The 26,849-nt window shown below is 48.3% G+C and overlaps 2 protein-coding genes across 2 annotated transcripts in view; both read left to right on the top strand.

The window, feature by feature from the left end:
- LOC137632747 (docking protein 1-like) overlaps positions 1 to 1,097 on the top strand; it is a 26,842-nt gene extending 25,745 nt beyond the window's left edge. Inside the window, exon 9 of the mRNA XM_068364824.1 lies at positions 363 to 1,097. Within this exon, the coding sequence (XP_068220925.1) occupies positions 363 to 599 (237 nt within the window). The 3' untranslated portion in view covers positions 600 to 1,097. The remainder of the gene's footprint in view (positions 1 to 362) is intronic.
- A 3,881-nt stretch (positions 1,098 to 4,978) lies between these two features.
- LOC137633210 (zinc finger protein OZF-like) overlaps positions 4,979 to 26,849 on the top strand; it is a 34,420-nt gene continuing 12,549 nt past the window's right edge. The window contains exon 1 of the mRNA XM_068365375.1: positions 4,979 to 5,127. The gene's annotated coding sequence lies outside the window, so the exon portion shown is untranslated. The remainder of the gene's footprint in view (positions 5,128 to 26,849) is intronic.

Genomic DNA, 26,849 nt, shown 5'->3' with positions numbered 1-26,849 from the left:
ATTATCTTCAAAATAATAGAATATATGAGATTTCACAAATTAGGTCTTATCCTATCTATTTATAAAGATAGATGGTTAAAACTTACATTTGATAAGTCATTCACTTCATTACTTTTGGTACCTTGTCATGTTTCTCTCTTTAGGCACGATTTCCATTTACAAGCGCACATTTTAGAATACATGTGTCATAGTACACATACTAAGGAACTTCATATATTCGTTGAAATTCTATCATTTGTCATAACTGTTGTATTTTTTAATTACTGTTAGCAGTAGTGACCAAACTAAACACAAATTATATCTATCACATGAGTTGTATTTCCCCTTGGCTAATCTTCACTTCCTCTCTATACCCACCGGAGATTGTGTACGAAGACATTGCTTTCCCGCACCCTCCTGGCTCACAAGGAAACGGCAAAGACCAGGAAAAAAATGTTTCAGCCAGCAAAGCTATTTATAGTACAGTTATAGACCCTGCCAACAACGACAAGTCAGGACTCAAAAGGAATGAAAACTCCCAGGTTGTCAAACCTAGTGAGCCAATTTATGCTCAGATTATTAAACCAAAGAAGAACAAACCAAAGGAAGCGACCGAGTAGCCCGACTCCATCGTCAATGTTGATGGTCAACCGAGCAACCGTACCGGCTACTTCAGCGGAGAAAAACGAAGTCGTCGATATCAAACACGGAGAACTGAGCTTAGTGAGCTATGCCACCATATGCAAGTCCAACAAATGTAATAGATGAATAGATAATAGGATAATACGCAGAGTTTAACAGGAACTAAGTGGATCTCACAGGTAATGATGCTAAGCCAAACAAACCAAGAGATGCCTAAGTTTAAACAAAGTAATAATAAAACTTTACCCATAGATGTTTTTGTCTGGTGAACATGTATTTCTTCTTTTTTGTTACAATACTGCCCTGGCCGAATAAGAAACGAGAGCATCCCAGATCTTCAAAACCACTGTAGACCAACTACGTTCCCAGGAGCATGTAAAATGTACCCCACTTACATGTGTAGATATTAGCAAATTAGTGTTCATCATTTCTCAATATATTACCATAATATATATATATATATATATATATATATATATATATATATATATATATATATATATATATATATATATATATATATATTAAAATATGCTATTGAAGTAAAAGGCAGGGCACCCAATAACTTTCATTTTTGTCTGTGGGATGCTCCCTTTCCGGGTGTGAAGGTCTGAACGAACCCCCGGTCTCAGAATTCTCCTTGATAATCTGCGTATGCGCGAACATTACCGTTTGCCAGTGCATACGAAGTTGATGTTTTATTTTCCTGTAATGTTAGCGTGCGCAGCTCAACATTACCGCTTGCCAGTACATACGAGCTTGATGTTTTATTTTCATGCGAGCGAAGCGAGCTAATGGCGGAAAAGAACCATTATACAATGTCAAGGAGAAATCTGAGACCGGGGGATCGTTCAGACCGTCACATCGGCAGCCCTGATCCCACTGCCATGAAAAAAAAAACCGTTACGGAGAAAAAGATATCAATTTGTATACTACAAGAGCAAGCTTTCTTCTTATCTTTTGGCATTTAAGATCTCCTATTTTACTTGTCTGTAAATTCTACTGAAACATGCATTATCGACTCTGATTCGTTGCCTTTACGAACTGCTATTAGAAATATGTCGTCTCCCAGATCCAGTGTTAGAAAAATGGATCTTACTAATGTAAACATTGTGTAGTCTAACGGCCAGTGTAAAGAAGGATTCACATAGGCTGGCTGTAGTGCGTATAAAGTTAAGTGATGTATATAATTAGATTTTAAATCGATGCTGCAGTCTAAAACACAGTTGATATGATGATCTGAAGCTTGTAAACTATAAAACATACGCATATCTATCTATCTATCTATCTATCTATCTATCTATATATATATATATATATATATATATATATATATATATATATATATATATATATATATATATATATATATATATATATATATATATATATATATATGTAATCTCCTTTATGTAGATATTTTAATAAAAATGATTCTTACACGAACGTTATCAAATTATTTCTTATTCCTTGAAGAATGAAACGATTTTCAATAGTTATAACAAACAAATAGTATTGGTAATATCTTGTTTTACCAAAAAAAAAAAAAAAAAAAGTAAAAATGAAGCCACTAGCTAGACTTCTTGTTAGGAATTATTTGTTTTAAATCCAGCCTACCTGTCTTTATAACACGGTCTTAAGTGTAATTCTAAGGAGGAAGGTGACCTTGTGATATGAGCAGGAATACTACAGCCCTTAAGTAAATCATGATTACAAGAGCCCGTTCCTGGCCGTAAGGGACAGGGAATCTAAAAAAAAAAAAAAAAAAAAAAAAAAGCAGAATAAGTAGGAATTAAACATAATCGTGGCGTATTTTAGGATACAAGATTCAGAAGATGGGAATAAGGATTCAGGCGATGGATAAAGAAAGGCATCCCAGATGAATATGACTATTACGGGCTTCTCAACGGCAAGAGCCCGTGTCTTACACAAGGTAAGGCGATCTACACACACACACACACACACACACACTCGCAGAATATGACTTTGTCGGGGTCATAAAAGAAGTGGAACTGAATTATAGAATGCAGATGTTGAAGAAAGGAAGAGGAGAATGTAGATAATCTTATTAAGAGGTCAGAAATAACTGGCACTTTACTATAAGGGCTGCTTTTCTGGTCCTATTCTGTAGGGGAACCATACTCTCTACAGGACCTTCGCAGTCATTTTATCGCATACATTACAAGGCAATTAGGATTTCACACCACATATTACTCGTTTATTGTTAAATCCACATTATCAAAGCACCTAGAAGACGAGGAAGTCTTCAGTTTCCTCCTGAAAGCCTTAATACCTTCAGTCTTTCTGATGACTAGGGGGAGCTTATTGTATTCGAAAACTCTAGTACTAGGCCTACCAGGAAAGATTAATATAGCCTTCCAAAGACCAAGCAGGGAATTAAAAATTCGACAAGCATATATATAATCTATAACAGTAAATGAAAGCCCTGTGCCATACAAAACCTACAAGATTTGATTGTCGTATACTTTCTTAAGTAATTAGAGTATCACACTTTGCGTATTCGTTAATTATCAAGTCCGCATTATAAAAGCGTTTAAAAACAAGAAAGTAAGTGAAATTCTAAACAGTTGAGACTATATACGACAAACATATCTTATGGGGCATGTGACATGACCAGGAGAAGAGCACATAAAGGAAAAAGTAATAAAGTAAAAGTGTAGCAGTGATACCTTCCAACTTTGTCTTTTATTGACTTCCTTATTCGCATAAATCTGTATTGCAGGCCACTCTGCAGTTTCTACACACACAAAAGTTATAAGTCTAATTTACAGCTAAACTACTACTATTTGATTTCAGAGGGCGAAATCAAAATATGGCAATTACTAATAACGAAAATATTTTCCTAAGTAAAAGTCTTTGTAACAGCAATACAATCAGTATTGCCAACAATTAATTCAAAGTAACCACGATGAATATTCATATGAAAGGACTTTTATATTATAAATTGTAACACCTAATTTTATTTTTCTAACTGACAATCTCAATCATTAACCCCATCTTTTATACGGAGACATGTTTAATCCCCAAGAAGTATTTACACAAGCACAGGAAAATTAGGACAGAGAGTCGTTACGAAAATATCCTGCCTATTACAATATTTACTGAAGAAAATTGCCTATAGTGTATTTGTTCAAATTAATTACTTATCAGATTATAAAACAAGTAGAAAACGAAGGTAATGGTTTTAAAAATTATATTATAAAGCTAGTAGTATTATTTTTTGCTGATGATGTCCTAGTGCTTGCTGAGAGTATAGAGGATGCTGAATTAAACATAAGGAAAGTGATAGATATAGGAAAGCAGTATGGTTTAGACATAAATAGAGATAAAAGTAGCGTACTTATATATAAATGAAGGAGAAACCAGATAACATAGAGGGAATAAGAGTAGTAAGCAATATCAAATACCTAGGTATCAAGGTAGATGACAGTAGGAATATGTCAAACACAGAAAAGTGAAATGATAGTTAAGGCTCAAAGGCTAGATATTCTTACATATTCAATCATAGAAAAACGTTGCAATAAAATACTGATAGGGAAAACATACTGGAAAAGTGTAGCGCTACCTTCTATATTATATGGAACAAATGTAATTAACTTAACGGAAACTGAAATAGAAAAGTTGCAGAGAATTGAGAATGGAGTGTATAGAAGGATATTAGGGGGTGTAAAGAATACAACAATTGTAGCCTTGAGAGGGGATGTAGGAGCATCTGCTATGAAAACAAGGGTAATGGATGGAAAGCTGAGGTACCCTAATAGCATTTATAAGGGAGAGAAGGACATACTAACAGCAATAGTCAATGATATAGAAGAAAAAAGAGAGGAAGTGGTGGATATATGTAAAGAAGTATGCTGAAGAATATGGGATGGCGATGAGAGAAGTTAAGATACGTACGAAAGAGGACATAAAGAAGAGAACAAGAGAATGGGACACAAGCAAATAGAAGAGTGAAATGGAGTGCAAGGAGAGTCTAATTCTGTATAAAAACTGGAAAAGTGAAATCAAGGGGGAGGAAGTATATGACAACATATTTTCGTCAATTTTATTATTCAGAGCAAGGACAAACACATTGGACTTGAATATAAAAATCAGACACCAAGATGGAAATATAAACTGTGTATTTTGTTATTTAGAAGAAAATGCTAAACACTTTATGTTAAATTGTCCACAGTATAGTGATACAAGAATTAAAGCAATTGAACTCCAACAACCATACGAAGAATATAGTTCACAAACAGTTGGAAAATTCCTTTTTTAGTGAAGAAAATATTGAAAATAAGACAACTGTACTACAATAAATGTTGATGAAAAGAGAAAAATTAGTGAAAATAAGGAACACACAAAACTAAAAGACATAGAGGCGCCGTTGCAAAGGCGAATCCTCAACCTGAATCTGATCTGATCTGTATCTTCTGTAACCTAGAGACTTGACAGATGTGTTCCACTTTTATTGATATGTGAATCAAATGATTAATTCTGAAGGTAGGCATTCCAACTTAGGTTTAATGTTCTTATTTTGGTGTATATAAGTCTGAGGTCCCATAAAACCCGATTACCATGGTTAACTTTCAATTGATCATGGGGAGCCTTTACAGATCGGGGACAGTGGGTAATGAATATTCTATACTCATTTTAAAGTAATTAAATACACCCTAGCTTAGTTATTTCGTCTTGAAGAAGCCCGGCGGTGTATGTATAATAGCGGCCACGTGTATGTATTGTTATGTCTAACTTAGAATACGGCAGTGTAAGGGGGGTCGCAGGCGGCCGTCAGCCCCCCTGTTAGGTAAGTAGGTAAGGACACGGCTTGTAGGTTAGGTTAGGAGGAAAATTTTTGGTCAGCTGATATCCATTTTTAATCCACATGGGAGGAACTGGCCGCTGATATACAAAGGATCCAGATTTTGTAATTTATATAAACACTGGTACGTGTGTAGATCGTTGGGTCACCGGGCCTGCTGCTTTCATTGAAAATGAAAATCCTTCCTACCGTTGTCACCCATATTTTATTGTATCTACGAGTATGTTAATGAACTAACGCCATTTATTTACTAACTGGTTTTCACTCTGCCATGGCTCACTACGATTGCAATTAAACATTATTTGTTCCGTAACCGAAATACAAACCACGCTATTTACATGGGGTATTACTTTCGGCGTAGATGAAATGACGAGCCATTAGATTTTTAACGAGGGTTTACTACCCCTACCCCCCTCGCTAGTTAGCGAGGGGGTAGGGGAGGGGTAGCTAGCTACCCCTCCCCCCTCACACACCGGTGAACTGATCCACTTCACTTTTGGCTCGGGTGACGGTCAGACGTGTCTACCTCACCCTCGCATTTTGACAGCCTTAATCTTTTTTGCTTTTTCTTTCAGAGTGTGTTCGGAAGTTGGCCTCTACCTCTATCATGCGGAAATGCCCTGGCTTACCCGACCGCCCTTGTGGGACTTTCATGTTGGCGGTCGTGACGGACCCTCACACCTTGTGTCCGTACTGCAGAGGTCAACAGTGTGATAGAGAAAATGTTTGCAGTGAGTGCAGGGAGTGGTGTACCTCTCAGTGGGAGAGGTTTTCCCGGCGACGGAAGAAGAAGGCTAAGCGGGATCTTTCTCCTTCAAGGGTTGCCTTGAAGAATGAAAGTTCCAAGGACTCTTCTTCCGTTGCCCGAACCTCCTCCGAAGCTCCCACTCGATCGGTCTCACGTGAGAGGCGGGCGAGTGGTACCGTAGGCCATTCTTTTGTTGAGCAACCTCGGAGTTCGGGAGAGGGAGTTGCCTCCCATAGCGAGGCAGCTCCTCCTCCTCCTCCTCCGGGGGAGGATATTGATAACTCTGTAACTAATGATGATTTATTGCAGCTTTAGGCTTCCTTGGGGCTTAAGGGTTCGCCCTCCAGGGAAGCCCTGTTTGACTTGATCCAGTTGGGAGCAGCTGTCAAACAGTCGCCGGTGATAGCGGAGGTACATCCTCTGTCTATCGTCGACGTTGTTGTGGCAGAGGCTTCCGACGGGTCGGGTCAAACCCCCGCCTTGGTTGCTGATGTAGCTGAAGGCTCAGTTCCCCCCTCCGAAAATCCTTCGAGGGAGGAGCTGAGTCCAACAGTCTCTCCTGCGGGTGATTCTCCCCCTCGGGGGAGTTCACTGACAGAGACTCCTCTTCGGAGGACCGACAATGGTGTGCCTGCTCCTAGAGGTCGTCTTCGCCGCAAGGCTCGCCCTCCTCTCCGCCGTAGAGGCCTTCCTTCTCCCTACAAGGGAATTAGGAGGCGCCTCTTCGGTTCTTCACCCTCGACGTCCCCCGTAGAGGTTCCTCCTCGACGTGAGTTGACCGTTGCAGCTGCATCTCTAGACCTCTCTGCAGATCGCGATCTCCAACGCCTGCCAGACCTGTGGACCTGCCTTCTCCGTTCCTGGAAGCTGACTTGTCTCACAATGTGAGCAAGTCTCTTCAGCACCAGGTTTCACCTGCGCGCTTGTGCGCAGTAGCGCGCAAGCGCTCTCCTGCTGTAGCTGAGGACCTTCCTGCGTGCCAGCGATCTCCTGCAGCAGAGGCAGAGTCATCTTGTCAGTGCTCTCCTGGTCGCAAGCGCTCGCCTACGCGCCAGCGTTCTCCTCTGCACCAGCAATCTCCTACTCGCCAGCGATCTCCTACTCGCCAGCATACATCTGCGCGCCCTGTTCCTGTCACGCGCCAGGCGCGCCCACAATCTCCAGCTTGCCAGCGATCTTCTCCTGCGCGTCAGCGCGCACCTGCCCGCCCTCGTTCGCCCGCGCGCCCATGATCCCCGGATCTGGGCACAGGCAAGAAGATTCTTCCTTTTCCTTCTCGCCCGTGATCACCTGCGCGCCCTCGGAGCTCGCCCATGCGTCAGCCCTCGCCTGCACGCCATCGTGCGCACTCGCCTGCACGCCATCGTGCGCACTCGCCTGCACGCCATCGTGCGCACTCGCCTGCACGCCATCGTGCGCACTCGCCTGCATGCCATCGTGCGCACTCGCCTTCGCGCCCTTCCAGAGCTGGACGAGACGCTACACGCCCACGCGCTCACGGAAAGTCTCCTGCACGCGCCCACGAGCAGCCCCCGGTACGCTCCTCTACTCCTGCTGGCCCTGCGCCCCAGCCGCCTGCTCCAGACCGCAAGACGTGACCCACAGGAGACTTGATATGTTTTCTAACGGTCCTGTGGTGGCTGCATAACAGCTGGATTAAAACCGCAAGCTCCTTATTGGACAAGTAGCAGAAGGTGTAGGGCATTGTTACCTGGTTTTAGTCTGCATGAATGAAAAGGTTTGACTGGCCCTTATTCTTTTCCTCATTCTCCCCTCTCTTGGGTTCTCCGCATAGCTGACCTCAAACCACTGCATGTAAACCATGCTCCCTTGTGTACCTAGTATTAAGTTGTTCCGTAACTGAAATACAAACCACGCTATTTATTAGGGGTTTTACTTTCGGCGTAGCTGAAATGACGAGCCATTAAAATTTAACGAGGGTTTACTACCCACACCGCTAGTTAGCGGGGGTAGGGGAGGGTAGCTTGCTACCCCCTTCACACACACCTATGCTTGAACTCACTTTTCTCTCGGCTCGGATGGTAGTCGGACGTGTCAGCTGTCATCCTTGCCGCTCTTGGCAGCCATTAATGCTTTTTTTTTTTGCTTTCTCTTTTTGACAGTTTTGTGTGTGAAGTTGGCCTTTGGTATTATGCGCACCTGGCCTGGACTACCCGACTGCCCCTGTGGAACGTTCATGTCGGCGGTCGAGACAGACCCTCACGCCCTTTGCCCTGCCTGTAGAGGTCAACGGTGTGATAGTGATAATAAGTGTAGTGAGTGCAGGGAGTGGTCTACCTCCCAGTGGGAGAGGTTTTCACGGCGACGGAAGAAGTCCAAACGGGATATTTCTCCTTCGAAGGTTTCTTTGAAAGGAGAAAAACCCAAGGCCTCTTCTTCCGTTGCTCAAACCTCCTCCGAAGCCCCCACTCGGTCAGTTTCTTTCGAGAGACTGTCGAGTGGTTGCGTAGACCGTGGTACTGTTTCCCAAACTCGGGGTTCGAGAGATGGTGTTGCCTCCCCTAGCGAGGCAGCTCCACCTCTCCCCCCGGGGGAGGATTTGTCTCTAACCCATCTTTTTCAGCTTTGGTCTTCCCTGGGGCTCGAGGGTTCACCCTCCAAGGAAGCATTACTTGACTACATCCGATTGGGTGCCGCTGTCAAGCAATCGCTGCCTCCGACAGAGGTTGATCCTCTGTCGATTGTCGACGTTGTGGTGTCAGAGGTATCCAATGCGGTATCTCCTACTACCTCTGCCTCTTCAAACCGCACAGTAGCTGAAGGCTTAGTTTCTTCCGTTCCTGTTTGACCAACGAGGGAGAAACTAAGTCTAACAGTCTCTCCTGCTGGTGTTTCTCCCCCTCAGGGGAGTTCACTTACAGAGACTCCTCTTCCGAGGACTGCAGAAGGTCAGCTTGCTGATCCCACGGCCCCTAGAGGGCATATTCGTCGCAAGGCTCGCCTTCCCCTTCGCCAGAGAGGCCTTCCTTCACCTGCGATGAGGAGGCGCCTCTTTGGTTCTACATCTTTGTTGCAGTCCCCCGCAGAGGACCCTCACCAGCGATCACCGACTGTTCCTGCTTTGGTCCTGGACCTCTCAGCGGATCGTTAGCGATCCCCTTCGGTGGAAGGTCGTCCTTTCAAAGGAAACGTCGACCTTTCCCCCGTCAGACCTGCCGACCTGCCTTCACCGTTCCTGAGTCCTGATGCGCGCTACGCACCGACGAAACCTGACCTACATGCTCGTCAGGCATCATCTAACCCTAATACAGGGCATCAAGGGCGTATGCGCCAACGCGTGCATACTTCCCTCACGCGCTATGCCAGCAAAGCAGAGCATACGCGCCCATGTTCTCCTGTGCGCCAGGCTTTGCCTGAGCAAGCGCACTCACGCCCAGCTAAGCGCCATTTCTCACCTGCGCGTCAGTGCGCCACTGCGCGCCAGCGCTCTCCTGCGCGCCAGCACTCTCCTGCACGTCAGTGATCCCCTACGCGCCAGCGCCCTCAGACAGCAGTTGTCTCTCCTGCGCGCCCACGATCTTCGGATATGGCCGCTGTGGGGAAGTCTATTCTGACTTCTCCCACGTGCCAGCGCTCGCCAACACGCCAGCGCTCACCTACGCGCCAGCTTTCTCCAGCTCGCCATCGCGCAGACACGCGCAGTCCCCTGCACCCTGCACGCGTCCACGAGGATACGCGCGCGCGCCCCACGCGCCCTCGCCCATCATCTCCTGCAGTTGCGCGCCACCATCCTGGCGCACGCCCACGATCGACACAGGCTTCATCTACGCGCCCATGCGCCAGGGGTATCTCTCCTGCGCGCGCTCGCCCTACGGCTTCTTCAGGGGCGCGCGAGCTCTCGCCCGCGAGTTCAACGCTCTGATCCTGCGCGCGAGCTCTCGCCCGCGAGTTCAACGCTCTGATCCTGCGCGCGCGAATATTCTCCTGCGCACGCGCGCCATCAGTCTTCCACGCGCTCACCTGTGCGCCCACAGTCTCCCGCGCGCCATCAGTCGCCCGCGCGCGCCCCTGCGCGCCATCAGTCGCCCGCATGTGCCCTCGCAGTCGCCCGTGCGCACCAGCAGTCTCCCGCGCTTGACCCCTGGTATTCTCCATCGCGCGAGCAGCATTACGCGCCCCCGCGCGAGCGTCAATACCCTCCCGCGCGCGATGCTGCTGGACAACGCACGGCAAGGTCACCATCGCCGCATTCTCCTCCCCGCAAACGCATAACATCGCGTATTGCGGCGGAAGGGAAACATCCAGAGGAGTCCAGGATCCTTATTCCTTTTCAGGCGAACCCACCTTTGGGAACTTCTCCCAGGGGTCCTTCGATCCCTGTCCCTTCAGAGGGGGTGTCTGACAGCGCGTCTGTCAGCCGAAAACTATGGTTCGGTGCACTAACCAGAGCTGTTACACAGGCGTTCAAGCCTGTTTTCTCTGAATTAGGGCACAGATCCTTGGCTGTCTCTACCCCTCTGAAGAGAAAAAGAGGAGTTCCGGACGCGGTAGCTTCTCCAAGGGCTAAGTTGACTCCACGTAAACCTTCGAGGCAGGCTCCTTCACTCCCCCAGACTTTCTCTCCTTCCCTGTCGGACGAGTATTTCCCGTCCTCTGGAATCACGTGAGGTGAGACTTTCCCCCCATCGCACCAATGAGGGAAACCTCGCCTCGCGCTGAGAAGTCTTCCCAAGTGGGGGCTGGAAAGAGCTTGCCATCTTCTATGTTGGAGTCCTACATCCTTCCCAGGAAGGAGTCGAAGGACTCGAAGACTTTAGCAAAGTCCTCTTCAAGACCAAGGACGGATCCAACTAGTCACTCGGAGAACGTCCGTGACTCTCCCCAAGAAGAGCCTTTGGGGACAGGAGACTTCGCTGCAAGTCCAACGTCAGGAGGGGAACAGCAAGAGTCAGAGCATGCGTTTTGGCAAGTTCTGACTCTAATGAGGGCTCTCAATGGGTTTGCCGACCCAGAGATCCCTCCTCGTGAGGGCAAGGACATGGTCTTGGACCGCGTATTTGGTATTCAGAAACCATCTAAGGCCAGTGCAGCTCTGCTCTGGTCTCAGGGGGTTAAGAGTACCAGGGACAAGATCGCTGTACAGCTCTCCGAGTTGTCCGCCTCCAACCGTTGCAGTGCCGGCAACAAGCTCCTCCCACCTCCTTGCGTACAGCAGAGGAGGTACTTTGAGATCTTGGAGGAGCCTTGTTTAGCTCTTCCTCTACACCATTTGTTGGAAGAGCTTACCAGGGAAGTCCCTCTTGAGAGACTCTCCAACTGGCAGGTCTCGTTCTCGGCAACCGAGATCCTTAACCAGGAGAAGGTTGTGAAGTGTGCTATGCAAGCTACTTCGTGGCTGGACATCTGGTTAGGGACCTTAGGTATCCTGATACGCTCTGAGGATTTCTCCAAAGAGCGTACCAGGAAAGCTATGGAGACGTTCCTTCTCTCAGGTACTCGCGCTCACGCCCAGCTGAGCGCCATTTCTCACCTGCGCGTCAGTGCGCCACTGCGCGCCAGCGCTCTCCTGCGCGCCAGCACTCTCCTGCACGTCAGCGATCCCCTACGCGCCAGCGCCCTCAGACAGCAGTCGTCTCTCCTGCGCGCCCACGATCTTCGGATATGGCCGCTGTGGGGAAGTCTATTCTGACTTCTCCCACGTGCCAGCGCTCGCCAACACGCCAGCGCTCACCTACGCGCCAGCTTTCTCCAGCTCGCCATCGCGCAGACACGCGCAGTCCCCTGCACCCTGCACGCGTCCACGAGGATACGCGCGCGCGCCCCACGCGCCCTCGCCCATCATCTCCTGCAGTTGCGCGCCACCATCCTGACGCACGCCCACGATCGACACAGGCTTCATCTACGCGCCCATGCGCCAGGGGTATCTCTCCTGCGCGCGCTCGCCCTACGGCATCTTCAGGGGCGCGCGAGCTCTCGCCCGCGAGTTCAACGCTCTGATCCTGCGCGCGCGAATATTCTCCCGCGCACGCGCGCCATCAGTCTTCCACGCGCTCACCTGTGCGCCCACAGTCTCCCGCGCGCCATCAGTCGCCCGCGCGTGCCATCAGTCGCCCGCGCGCGCCATCACTCGCCTGCGCGCCATCAGTCGCCCGCATGTGCCCTCGCAGTCGCCCGTGCGCACCAGCAGTCTCCCGCGCTTGATCCCTGGTATTCTCCATCGCGCGAGCAGCATTACGCGCCCCCGCGTGAGCGTCAATACCCTCCCGCGCGCGAGGCTGCTGGACAACGCACGGCAAGGTCACCATCGCCGCATTCTCCTCCCCGCAAACGCATAACATCGCGTATTGCGGCGGAAGGGAAACATCCAGAGGAGTCCAGGATTCCTATTCCTTTTCAGGCGAACCCACCTTTGGGAACTCCTCCCACGGATCCTTCGATCCCTGTCCCTTCAGAGGGGGTGTCTGACAGCGCGTCTGTCAGCCGAAAACCATGGTTCGGTGCACTAACCAGAGCTGTTACACAGGCGTTCAAGCCTGTTTTCTCTGAATTAGGGCACAGATCCTTGGCTGTCTCTACCCCTCTGAAGAGAAAAAGAGGAGTTCCGGACGCGGTAGCTTCTCCAAGGGCTAAGTTGACTCCACGTAAACCTTCGAGGCAGGCTCCTTCACTCCCCCAGACTTTCTCTCCTTCCCTGTCGGACGAGTATTTCCCGTCCTCGGGAATCACGTGAGGTGAGACTTTCCCCCATCGCACCAATGAGGGAAACCCCGCCTCGCGCTGAGAAGTCTTCCCAAGTGGGGGCTGGAAAGAGCTTGCCATCTTCTATGTTGGAGTCCTACATCCTTCCCAGGAAGGAGTCGAAGGACTCGAAGACTTTAGCAAAGTCCTCTTCAAGACCAAGGACGGAGCCAACTAGTCACTCGGAGAACGTCCGTGACTCTCCCCAAGAAGAGCCTTTGGGGACAGGAGACTTCGCTGCAAGTCCAACGTCAGGAGGGGAACAGCAAGAGTCAGAGCATGCGTTTTGGCAAGTTCTGACTCTAATGAGGGCTCTCAATGGGTTTGCCGACCCAGAGATCCCTCCTCGTGAGGGCAAGGACATGGTCTTGGACCGCGTATTTGGTATTCAGAAACCATCTAAGGCCAGTGCAGCTCTGCTCTGGTCTCAGAGGGTTAAGAGTACCAGGGACAAGATCGCTGTACAGCTCTCCGAGTTGTCCGCCTCCAACCGTTGCAGTGCCGGCAACAAGCTCCTCCCACCTCCTTGCGTACAGCAGAGGAGGTACTTTGAGATCTTGGAGGAGCCTTGTTTAGCTCTTCCTCTCCACCATTCGTTGGAAGAGCTTACCAGGGAAGTCCCTCTTGAGAGACTCTCCAACTGGCAGGTCTCGTTCTCGGCAACCGAGATCCTTAACCAGGAGAAGGTTGTGAAGTGTGCTATGCAAGCTACTTCGTGGCTGGACATCTGGTTAGGGACCTTAGGTATCCTGATACGCTCTGAGGATTTCTCCAAAGAGCGTACCAGGAAAGCTATGGAGACGTTCCTTCTCTCAGGCACTCGCACGATCGAGTTTCTGGCCCACCAAGTCTCGAACTTGTGGGCAAACACTATGTTGAAACGTTGGGATGTGGTGGCTGAGAGATTCCATCAGAAGGTCCCTAGCACCGAGATCAATAGGCTCAGGCATTCTTTTTAGAAGGAACGATCCTGTTTGAACTTAAGGATGTGGAACAGGCCGCTGAGAGGTGGAGTAAGTCTTACCAAGACTCCCTCCTTCATAGAACTTTGACATCTAAGCCCTATATACCTCCAGCACCCCAGCAGTCCCGTCCGACTAAGACCGCAAAAACAACGACAGCAGCGAAGACACTGGTGTATAAGCCCTTTCCTGTCAAGGATAGGAAAGGCACAAAGCCTCCAGGGGAGGTAAGAATCCTAGAGGGAGCAGCCGAGGCCGCAAACGCTAGGATTGGCAGTCCCCCTGCATGTCCACCAGTGGGGGGATGCCTACAAAGTTGCTCAGACAGGTGGCAGCAACTCGGGGCCGATTCCTGGACGATTTCCGTAATCAGTCAGGGATATCGTGTCCCGTTCACAACATCTCTACCTCCTCTGACGACGAATCCAGTGTCATTGAGCTCCCTTGCCATGGGATTGGCAAGGAGGCAAGCCTTTCGGGCAGAAGTCCAAACCCTGTTGAAGAAGGGCGCTCTCCAAGAGGTCCTCGACGGGTCTCCAGGCTTCTTCAGTCGACTTTCTTGTAAAGAAGGCGTCTGAAGGCTGGAGACCAGTCATCAACCTTTCAGCTCTGAAAAAGTTTGTCAAACAAACTCCGTTCAGCATGGAGACAGCAGACATGGTCAGACTAGCAGTGAGATCGCAAGACTTCATGTGTACACTGGATCTAAAGGACGCGTACTTCCAAATCCCAGTCCATCCGTCTTCAAGGAAGTACTTAAGATTCAGCCTAGACCACAAAGAGTACCAGTTCAAGGTGCTGTGCTTCAATCTCTCCACAGCACCACAGGTTTTCACCAGAGTGTTCACCCTAATATCTTCGTGGGCACACAGGATTGGCATCCGTCTCCTTCGTTATCTGGATGACTGGCTAATCCTAGCAGACTCGGTGTCATCCCTTCTTCAACACCGGGACAAACTTCTGAGACTTTGCGAGGATCTGGGGATACTGGTAAATCTCGAGAAGTCCTCACTGCTTCCCACTCAAAGACTGGTATATCTAGGCATGGTTATAGACACCAATCTCCATAAAGCCTTCCCATCAGACGACAGGATAGCAAGGCTGAGGAAGGTCGCAAGCCCTTTTCTCAGACGAGAAGAGCTTTCAGCCCAATCAAGGTTACGTCTCCTTTCATCATTGGATCGTCTAGTTCCCAACGGTCGCCTCAGGATGAGATTCCTCCAGTTGTGACTCAAGTCCCGGTGGAATCAAGGTTACGATTCCCCAGACCTCCTGATTCCTATGGGACCTGCGGAACTGACAGACCTCCAGTGGTGGGTGGCAGACGAGAACCTACGAAAAGGAGTGGACCTTCTCGTCCTCCCCCCAGATTTGATGCTGTTTTCGGACGCTTCAAAGAAAGAGGGGGGGGCGCCCACGTACTGCACCACATGACCTCAGGCCTGTGGTCAGAGTCAGAAAAGTATCTCCATATAAATCTCTTAGAGATGAAGGCTGTCTTCCTGGCCCTTCAACAGTTCCAACAATACCTGGCGGGTCACTCTGTGGTGGTGATGAGCGACAACACCACAGTAGTGGCTTACATCAACAAACAAGGAGGTAATTTTTTCGCAGCAGCTATCCCATCTAGCAGTAGAGAGATACTGTGATGGGCCGAAATCCACTCGATACCGCTATCGGCACGCTTCATTCCAGGCTAAAGGAATGTGCTCGCTGACAATCTGAGCAGAGCGTCTCAGATAGTGAGTACCGAGTGGTCTTTGGATCATCTAGTACCCAACAAATTCCTGACTTTGTGGGGTTCTCCGACTGTGGATCTGTTCGCAATAGCCCTGAACTTCAGGCTCCCGCTGTACTGCTCCTCAGTCACAGACCCCAAGGCGCTCTGGCAAGATGCTTTCCAACAACGGTGGGACAACATCGACGTTTACGCCTTTCCCCCGTTCTGTCTGATGAGGAGGGAGCTCAACAAGACCAGAACATCGGTCAATCTTTCAATGACCCTCATTGCTCCGCAATGGCATCACGCGGAATGGTTCCCAGACCTTCTGCAACTTCTAACGGAGCTACCGAGAGAACTCCCTCCACAGCACAATCTGCTCAAGCAACCACATGCCAACATCTTCCACAAAGCCGTAGCTTCGCTACGACTTCACGCCTGGAGACTATCCAGCATCTCAGGATTTTCGCAACAAGTTGCGGTCAGGATGTCTGGACATCTGCGAAAGTCATCCGCAGCAGTCTACCAGGCAAAGTGGAAAGTCTTCTGTGGTTGGTGTCGTGGAAGGGGTATCTCTCCACTCGATGCCACTATTCCAGCAATAGCGGAGTTTATGTATTTGCGGGGAGAAATGCGCCTTTCAGTCTCGGCAGTGAAAGGCTATCACTCAGACTTAAGTCTAGCTTTCAGGCTAAAAGGAATTGACATTTCTTCATCGCTAGAACTTTCTCTACTCATACGTAGTTATGAACTTACCTTCCCTCAGTCGGAAGTGAGACCTCAGGTCTCTTAAAAGACCTCTCTATGAACCATTACGCTAGGCATCAGATCGCCACCTAACCTGGAAGACGGTGTTCCTGCTATCTTTGGCTTCGGCCAAGCGTGTTAGCGAACTTCATGGTCTCTCGTATGGCATCGCTCATTCAAGGGGATGAGGGGAGTTAACGTTCAGCTTTGTCCCTGAGTAGTGGACCCTCGGTTCGATTCCTTCCGGATTTCTAGTCTCCGTTCTATAACAGATGACCCAGACCATCTCTTGCTATGCCCAGTAAGGAGTTTGAGGCTATACCTCAAAAGAACAGCTGCAGTCCGTCCTCATGTGCCAGCATTATTCGTCAGCACAGGGAGGACTAAGATGAGGGTCACTAAGAATACCATCTCTGCATGGATTCGTCTGGTCATTCATCTGGCCTTGAATCCAGATCCTCCTCTGCCATGTCGCCCTAGAGCACATGATGTCAGAGGCATAGCTACGTCCCTGGCCTTCAAAAGAAATTTCTCTGTGAAGCAGGTCCTTCAAGCGAGGGTGTGGAAGCGTCAGACAACGTTCACAGCCCACCAGCTGCAAGACGTGTCCCACTGGAGGCTCGATACGTTCTCTATCGGCCCTGTGGTGGCTGCACAACAGGTGGTTTAAAACCTCAAGCTCCTTATTGGACAAGTAGCATAAGGTTGAAGGCATTGTTACCCGATTTTTAGTCTGCATGAATGAAAAGGTTTGACTGGCCCTTATTCTTTTCTTCATCATCCCCTCTCTTGGGGAAAGCAGCATCCTGGGTTCTCTGCATAGCTGACCTCAAACCACTGTAGGTAAACCATGCTCCCTCGTGTTCCTAGTATTAAGTTAATACTGTTACGTCCCCATACCCTGATGAGGTGGTATTGGGAAAGTCTTAGTCTACAAGTTTCCATCTAAAGAACTTCAGAACAACTTCCTAGGAAGAATCACACTTCTTCATACCTTCACACACAGCTTGCGTAGGCCGCGATCCTTGCGTAGCAAGGTTCTAGCGAGGTGCAGGGACTCCTTATTTCTTGGGTGCTTACACACTCAAATATCGAGCCCCTGGGAAAAGCCAAAAGCCAGTACTGGCTGGGACGTCCACCCTTCCTAATGGGTGAGTCACCCCTATTAGATAGCGTGGTTTGTATTTCAGTTACGGAACAAATGACAAATTCGTAGATAATTTGTATTTTTCCTAACTATACAAACCTTAGCTATTTAACCAAACTTGCCCGCCAGCCCTATCCCCCTTGAAGTCCTACCTCCAAGCAAAGTGAGTTCAATCACAGGTGTGTGTGAGAGGGGGTGGGTGGTTAGCAAGCTACCCTCCCCTCCCCTACCCCCACTAACTAGCGGTGGGGGTAGTAAACCCTCGTTAAATGTTAATGGCTCGTCATTTCAGGTACGCTGAAGGTAATACCCCTATTAAATAGCTAAGGTTTGTATAGTTAGGAAAAATACAAATTATCTACGAATTTGTCATATTAATACTGTTGCGTCCCTATACCCTGATGAAGTGGTATTGGGAAAGTCCTAGTGCACAGTTTTTCCGTCTAAAGAACTCGGAATAACTTTACCAGGACGAGTCACATTTCTTCATACCTTCACACACAGCTTGCGTAGGCCGCGAACCTTGTGTAGCAAGGTTATAGCGAGGCTCAGGGATTCCTTATTCCTTGAGTGCCAACACACTCAGATAAGGAGGCCCCAGATAAAGCCAAAAAGCCAGATTGGCTGGGACGTCCACCCTTCCTAATGGGTAAGTCACCCCTATTAAATAGCGTAGTTTGTATTCCAGTTACGGAACAAATGACAAATTCGTAGATAATTTGTATTTTTCTTAACAATACAAATCTTGACTATTTAAACAAACTTGCCCGCCAGCCCTATCCCCCTTGAAATCCTACCTCCAAGCAAAGTGAGGTAAATCACTGGTGTGTGAGCGGGAACGGTAGCAAGCTACCCTCCCTACCCCCTGCTAACTAGCGGTGTGTGTAGTTAATCCTCGTTAAAAATTAATAGCTCGTCATTTCAGCTACGCCGAAAGTAATACCCCTATTGAATAGCTAAGGTTTGTATAGTTAGGAAAAATACAAATTGTCTACGAATTTGTCATATTAAGGACTGCTGACTTCCTTTACCAGCTGACATTGACAGGGGAATGAGTGCGGCCGCGTAAAAACCATAACAAAACTATAATTACAATTAATCAATTTAGCTCTCAAAATAAACTACTCGGAAGAACCACCCAACCCTACGGCGAGAAGAAATGGGCTGAGGAGGAGCGGACAAGCTAAGGTCGTGCACACCTTCCACCGGCAAGAATGGCTGTAGGACCATCATACCATCAAGGAGAGTGGCGTCGAAGCTGAAAAGTTAAATTACAAACGGTTGTTATTTCAATTTAATCAATGAAGAGAAACATTCACGAGCGCAACCTAACCCTCAAATGGGAGAGGTGTTCCCCCGTAGAGGATCTGCCGCTTACCCATGTAACGAGGGAGAGCGACATTGACAGAAAAAGAGCAAGAACGAAGTCAAGTTCTGAAGGCCGTAGGCAGTTTCCTCTAAGAACTCGTAGGGGTAAACGCGATGTTAACATCCGAACGGAGAAGGAGTATCCAACGATGGCGACTCTCCGGTAGGCCACCCGCCTACGGGATGTCCGTTGTCCAAGGGGGGAAGATCGTAAGGGAAAGCTCTCAACCCTTGAGAACCTGTTGTACTATGCTGTCTCATAAACAGCAACAGTCACTGTAAAGAAAGCTTAAAATATATACAGTATAAAAACATTACGAATGTTTTCATATACTGTATATAAAAAAAACTTAAGATTAAAGTCAAAATGCCAGTCATTTAGAGAGGGGAGAGAGACAACGTCTCTCTCCATGAGCCAAAAGTAAAGTGAGGTACACAGCCCAGGTGTGTGAGTGAGAGGGGTAGTTACTATCCCCCATCCCCAGTAAGTAGTGGGTGGGTGTTAACCCTCGCTAAAATTCTAATCGCTCTTCTTTGAGCTTTGCCGAAAGTAATACCCCTATAAATATCGTTGGATTGTATTTCAGTCACGCAACAAAGGCATTTTGAGCCTGCAATTTAAAGACAAAGGTATGCCAAAGTCCCAGGGGAAAGGGAAAGCCTCTACAGAAGGGTTCAGGATCCCTTAGATTCAACCTACAAAGGCGAACCCACCACTAACATCGGTCCCTTTCCTTTCAGGGGATCTGTCCAACAGTGCGTCTGTTAGCAAACAGCCCTGGTTCTGTGCCATGGTCAGAGCAGTATTGCAAGCCTTCGGGCCTGCTATGTCATCACGCTCGTCACTGACTTCCCTTCTAACGGCACCAGCAGACCTACCGTTAGGAACCTTGGCTTCTTCTCCCCTGAAGAGGAAAAGAGGAGTCTCAGATCCGATCGCATCCCGTATGGTGAAGCTAACTCCTGTTAGGCCTTCAAGGCCCGTCCTTCCTGTCTCTCCCGCCGGACACTCTCCTACCTCGCCTCTGCCAAGGGAATCGTGCGAGGCCCGAAATTCCTCCCTTCCACCTTCGGAGGAAGTTTCTCCTCACACAGAGAGTTCTCCACCACCGACGGAAGTCAGGAGGGACAATCTCATCTGGCCTTTGATGTTTGAGTCCTACCTTCTTCCTCGGAAGGAATCTAATGACTCCAGGACTTTCCCAATGTCCTCTTCAAGGACCTCCAGGCCTACAGGAACCACTTTAGGGATGCCCGTGACCCACCCTGAGAGGAACTCTCTGGAGTGGAAGAAGGAGCCTTCGCTGCTAGTCCCACTTCGGAGGGTGAGCAGAAAGAGTCAGATCATGCATTTTGGCAGGTTCTGACTTTTATTAGGGTACCTAACGGATTTTTGGACCCGGAGATACCCTGACAAGAGGGCAAAGACATAGTCTTAGACCGTGTCTTTGGCACTCATAAGCCCTCTAATACCAGTGCAGCTTTGCCCTGGTCTCAAGGGCTAAAGACTGCCCGGGCAAAGATCGCCCTTCAGCTCTCCTAGCTCTCCTCCTCCCAACATTCCGGCTCTACCATCAAGCTTCTCCCACCACCTCGCGTCCAGCAGAGGAGGTATTTTGAGATCTTGGACAAGCCACGTCCAGCTCTTCATCTCCATCACTCTCTGTAAGAGCTTGCCAAGGAAGTCTCTCTAGAAAGGCTCTCCAGCCGTCAGGTCTCGTTCTCAGCATCAGAGATCCTCAACAAAGAGAAGCTCATGAAGTATGCCATATAGGCTACTTCATGGCTTGATCTGTGGTTGGGGACCCTGGGAATCCTGGTTCGAACAGAGGATTTCTCCAAGGAACTCACCAGGAAAGCGATGGAAACATTCCTCCTCTCAGGCACACTCACTATCTAGTTTCTTGCCCATCAAGTCTCGAACTTTGGGCAAACACCATCCTGAAATGTCAAGATGCTGTGTTTGAGAGATTCCACGTGCAGGTCCCAAATGCCGAGATCGCCAGGCTCAGAAACTCCTCTTTAGAGGGGACCTCTCTGTTTGAGCAGAAGGACGTGGAACATGCTGCTAAGAGATGGAGGAAGTCCCACCATGACTCCCTCTTCCATAGGGCTTTGATATCCAAGCCCTATAAATTGAGGAGCTGGTTCCTCAGCAGTCCCGTCCAACAAAGATCATGACGAACAAGACAGCAGTGAAGACAATGGTGTCCAAAAAGCCCTTTCCGACCAAAGACGGAAAAGGCACTAGTCCTCCAGGGTAGAAGTATTTCTTAGAGGGAGCGGCTGAGGCCACAAATGCTAGGAAAGGCATTTCCCCGCTTGTCCACCATTAGGGGAATGCCTACAAAGTTGCTGGGACAGGTGGAAGCAACTCGGGGCTGAGCCCTGGACATTCTCTGTGATTCGTTCAGGGTATTGCGCTCCCTTCACAACATCTCTCCCTCCCCTGATCAGGAATTCAGTGTCAATAGATTCCATTGCGATGGAATCAGGAAAGGGGCTAGCCCTCTGGGCAGAAGTCCAGACCCTGTTGAAGAAGGCGCTCTCCGAGAGGTCATTGACGAATCTCCAGGCTTCTTCAGTCGACTCTTTCTTGTGAAAAAGGCGTCTGGGGGCTGGAGACCTGTCATCGACCTCTTAGTTCTGAACAAATTTTTTAAGCAAACTCTGTTCAGCATGGAGACGGCAGACACAGTCAGACAAGCGGTAAGACCACTGGACTTCATGTGCACACTGGACCTAAAGGACGCGTACTTCCAGGTCGCAATCCATCCGTCTTCAAGGAAGTACTTCAGATTCAACCTAGACAACAGGAAATACCAGTTCAAGGTGCTGTGCATCGGTCTTTCCACAGCACCTCAAGTCTTCACCAGAGTGTTCACCCTAGTATCATCTTGGGAACTCAGGATTGGCATCTGTCTCCTTCGTTATCTGAATGACTGGCTAATCCTAGCGGACTCGGTGGCAACCCTTCTTCAACACCGAGACAAACTTCTGAGGCTTTGTCAAGATCTGGGGATTACGGTAAACCTCGAGAAGTCCGCCCTGCTTCCTACGCAGAGACTTGTATACCTAGGCATGATAATAACACCAATCTCCACAAAGCCTTCCCATCAGACGAGAGCCTAATGAGGGTGAGAAAGGTCGCAAGACCCTTTCTCGGACGGGAAGAACTTCTAGCCCAGGCGTGGCTACGTCTTCTCGGACACCTTTTATTTCTAGCCCGTCTAGTTCCCAACGGTCACCTCAGGATTTGATCTCTCCAGTGGCAACTCAAGTCTCGGTGGAATCAGGCCTTCAACTCCCCGAACTTCTTGATCCCCATAGGATCAGCAGACAGACGGACCTCGAATGGTGGGTGTCAGATGAGAACCTACGAAAGGGAGTGGATCTTCTCGTCCTCCACTCAGATTTGATGCTGTTCCCAGACGCTTCAAAAAAAAGGGTGAGGGGCCCACGTGCTGCATCACACGACCTCAGGCCTGTGGTCAGAGTCAGAAGAGTACCTCCACATAAATCTCTCAGAGATGAAGACTGTCTTTCTGGCCCTTCAACAGTTCCACTTATTGCTGGTGATGAGCGACAACACCTCCGTTGTGGCTTACATCAACAAACAAGGAGGTACCTTTTTGTAACCCATATCCCATCTAGCAGTAGAGATACTGAGATGGGCCGAGATTCACTCGATTCCTCTATCAGCACGCTTCATTCCGGGCTCGCTGACAACCTGAGCAGAGCATCTCAGATACAGTAGTGAGTACCGGGTGGTCTTTGGATAATCTAGTAGCCAACAAAGTCCTGACTTTGTGGGGTTCTCCGACTGTGGACCTCTTCACAACGGTCCTGAACTTCAGGCTCCTGCTGTACTGTTCCCCAGTCCCAGACCTCAAAGCTCTCTGGCAAGATGCTTTCCAACAACGGTGTGACAACATCGACGTATATGCCTTTCCCCGTTCTGCTTGATGAGGAGGGTACTCAACAAGGCTAGAACATTGGTCAATGTCTCGATGACTCTCTTAGCTCCGCTATGACATCAAGTGGAATGGTTTCCGAAATTTCTGCACCTCCTGACGAAGTCTCCAAAAGAACTCCCTCTACGACACGATCTACTCAAACAACCAAATGCCAACATCTTCCAAAAAGCCGTAGCCTTGCTACGACTTCACGCCTGGAAACTGTCCAGCGTCTCCTCACTCAGAGAGGATTTTTGCAACATGTTGCGAGCAAGATGTCTGGATACCTGCGGAAATCATCAGCAGCAGTCTACCAGGCAAAGTGGAAGGTTTTCTGTGGTTGGTGTCATGGAAAGAGTATCTCTCGTCTTGATGCCACTATTCCAGCAATAGCGGAGTTCCTTGTATATTTGCGTGAGGAATTACGCCTTTCTGTCTCGGTGGTTAAAGGCTATCGCTCAGCCTTAAGCCTAACCCTTAGCCTCAACGGAATGGATATTTCCTCATCGCTAGAACTTTCCTTACTCATACGAAGTTACGAACTTACCTGTCCTCAGTCTGAAGTGAGACCTCCCCCATGGAATGTGGTTTGAGTTCTCAGGTCTCTAAAGAGACCTCCCTTTGAACCATTACGCCAGGCAACATATCGCCACCTCACTTGGAAGACGGTGTTCCTACTAGCTTTAGCTTTGGCCAAGCAAGTTAGTTAACTTCATGGTCTCTCATACGACATCGGCCATTCAAGGGGATGGGGACAGGTAACGTTTGGCTTCGTCCCTGAGTTTGTAGCCAAGTCTCAGAATCCGGGAGTAGCGGATCCCTGATTCAATGCCTTCTGGATTGCAAGTTTCCGCTCTGTAACTGATAACCCTGATCATCTCTTACTCTGCCCAGTGGGGAGTTTGAGGCTGTACCTCAAGAGAACAGCCGCAGCCCGTCCCTGTGTGTCTGCACTTTTTGTCAGCACAGGGAGGAACAAGAGGAGGGTCACTAAGAATACCATCTCTGCCTGGATTCGCAAGGTCATAGACCATGCCCTGAAACCAGACCCTCCTTCTTCACGTCGTCCCAGAGCCCACAATGTCAGGGGCGTAGCTACGTCTCTGGCCTTCAAAAGAAACTTCTCGGTGACGCAGGTTCTACAGGCTGGGGTGTGAAAACGTCAAACTATGTTCACAGCCCACTACCTGCAAGACGTGACCCAGAAGAGGCTTGATACGTTCTCTATCGGCACTGTGATGGCTGCACAACAGCTGGTATAATACCTCAAGCTCCCTATTGGATAAGTAGCAGAAGGTTGAGGGCACTTTTACCCGGTTTTAGTCTTCTTGAATGAAAAGGCTTGACTGGCTCTTAGTCTTTTCTTCATCCTCCCCTATCTTGGGGAAAGCAGCATCCGGGGTTCTCTGCATAGGCTGACCTCAAACCACTACAAGTAAACCATGCTTCCTTGAGTTTTTAGTATTGAGCTAATAATGTTGCGTCCCCATACCCTGGTGAGGTGGTATTAGGAAAGTCCTCGTTACAGCAGTTTTACTACAAAGACTCTGAATAACTTTTACCTGGACAGTCACACTTCTAAACATCTCAACACTGCTTGCGTAGGCCGCGAACCTTGCATAGCAAGGTTTAGCGAGGTGCAAGGACTCCTTATTTTTGGTACAAACCTATTCAAAATAAAGAGCCCCCCGGTAAAGCCAAAATCTAGTTTGTCAAGGAACGTCCACCCTCCTAATGGGTGAGTCACCCCTAATAGATAGTGTAGGTTTTATTCCAGTTACGGAATAAATGACAAATTCGGAGATAATTTGTAATTTCTCTAAAGATACAAACCTTTAGCTATTTATACAAATTTACCCGCCAGCCCTATCCCATTTGAAATCCTACCTCCGAGCAAAGTGAGGTAAATCACCTGGGTAAGAGCGGGAGCTATAGCAAGCTAAATTTTAATGGCTCGTCATTTCAGCTTTGCAGAAAGTAATCCCCTTAAATAAATAGCTAAGGTTTGTATCGTTAGGAAAAATGCAAATTATCTACGAATTTGTCATATCCTCTACTATTCCATCTGGCACCCTCTAAACAATTTTTAATCTTTGAGTCTTCTTATTTCATTTGTTTTGACAAGAATTTCAGTACTTGAAATATTAATCAGTATTGTATGGATCATATTACAGACTAGGTAGACAAGAAGGGCTTCGAATTATCGACAGGCTAGAAGGTTTAGATTATACTTGTTCCTACACAAGTATAAACCTTCATACTTTACATAGGATAGATATCAGCGAAGCTGGAGTACTCAGCAATTAAATTGAAGTGTAAACAAGTGGCTGGTAGTTAACGGCCAGGAGCAGAGAAGCCCTGCCTCCTTGCTTGCTCACTAAACTGTCACTTTGATTTTGGGCGTCAGTGGGAGCAGACATTTTTCCACTGGCTGGATTGCCTTGGTTATCTTACTGCTTTTTGTTCTTATATGAATACAAACCCGCGTTCTTTACATAGGAGAAGATAACAGCGCAAGTGGGAACAGGACTATAAATACTTTTAACGAAGTGTCTCAACAACCCTGCCAGTTGTTATTAGTAGGCAGCGAAAACGTAACCCCCCCCACCACTCCACTTTTAGTTCAGCCGTGGGTGAGAGCGGACGGACGTTTTCTTGCATGCTCTTGAGGATGCACAACATGCGTATTTGTCCGGGAGTGGTGAGCTGCTCATGCAGAATGTTCATGTATAAGATATAGACTGCTCCTCACCAAATTTGCCCTTCATGCAGAGGACGCTCCTGCACACAGGTTTCTCCATATAATGAGTGTTAGTAGTGGCCATCCTTCCAGTAGAAGCGGTATGACAGGAGGAAGAAGAAGAAGTCTAAAAGGGATTCTTTGTCTTCGGATTCTTCCTCGAAATCAAAGAAGTCCCGATTTATCCTTCTCTCTCCTGATACCCTCCCCTCTGTTTCTTTTCACTCGACCTCCTCTGGAGTACGATAAAGTAAGAACAGTGGCTTTTTATCCCCTGGACAATCTTCGGATTGGGAAATTCTAACTGTTTCCCCTAGTGAGACAATGAAGCTTTCCTCTCTTGGGGTGTCTGTATCTCAAGACACTGTCTTTTGTGGCCTTCCTTGTGACTTTTGGGTTCCTGTCAAAGGACCAGCTCTTGGAGGTGTTTGTTTGAGGGGCACAGCTGGAGAGTGTTCCTACTCCTGCTAGGATTGGCTTTGGCACTTCCTCTTCTAGAGCTGACAGGAGGGAGTCCCTTCTGCTTGGTGTTGTGCCTCCTGGATCTTCATCCTCCGCAGCAGAACATTTCCCATCCAAGGATCTGCGGGGTAGCGCTTGCGAGATTGCTTCCTCAACACGATCCTCTCTCGGGAAGAGTGTGCTGACTGAGCTTGCTCAGCCTAAGGACAGGCATTCTTGTCCTCACTCTTCTAAGCCTGCTGACCCTTTGGGGACCTTCAGCAGACACCCTTGCAAGTACGAGAACTTGTCCTCACCTGGGAGTCCATCTTCCCAGGCACCTTAGAAGCACCAGCATGATTCATCACCAGTGCACTCTAGCTCTTTAGAACTTGTGGACGATTACTCACGCGATCCTCCTGCAGTCACCCCAGGACCCATAGGGGATTGAGGTCTCAGAGAGAGATTTCATCCATTGACTTTTGAGCCATTGCCTATTGAGTATGTGCATAAGGCCCCTTCCACCTCAGCCCTGCAACCGAAACAAATTCAGGTACAAGCCCCTGCTAAGTGTCTGGAGGCTAGAGGGCTAAAGGAGGCACCCAGCATTATATCCTACTTCACAAGCAAGGGACGTGAGAGGATGGATGCAAATTCACTTCCAAAGAACTTGGCTCCCAGTCTTCAGAAGCGAGTAGAGTGCCCAGTAGCAGCCATGGCAACTCTCGAGGCAGTCGACAAACCTCGAAGGCTTTGCTTCCCTGTGGCATCAACTGATAAGGACGACAACTCTCCACAAGTCCAACTGGGTACGGGTTTTAAGGAGGAAAATGTTTAATGACTCTGACACTTAGATAGGTGTTCTCCCTACACCA

Source organism: Palaemon carinicauda, chromosome 42 (genome assembly GCF_036898095.1).
Source record: "Palaemon carinicauda isolate YSFRI2023 chromosome 42, ASM3689809v2, whole genome shotgun sequence".
Classification (NCBI taxonomy): domain Eukaryota; kingdom Metazoa; phylum Arthropoda; class Malacostraca; order Decapoda; family Palaemonidae; genus Palaemon; species Palaemon carinicauda.
The sequence above is the reverse complement of the archived record's forward strand: the minus strand, read 5'-3'. Positions and strand labels throughout refer to the sequence as shown.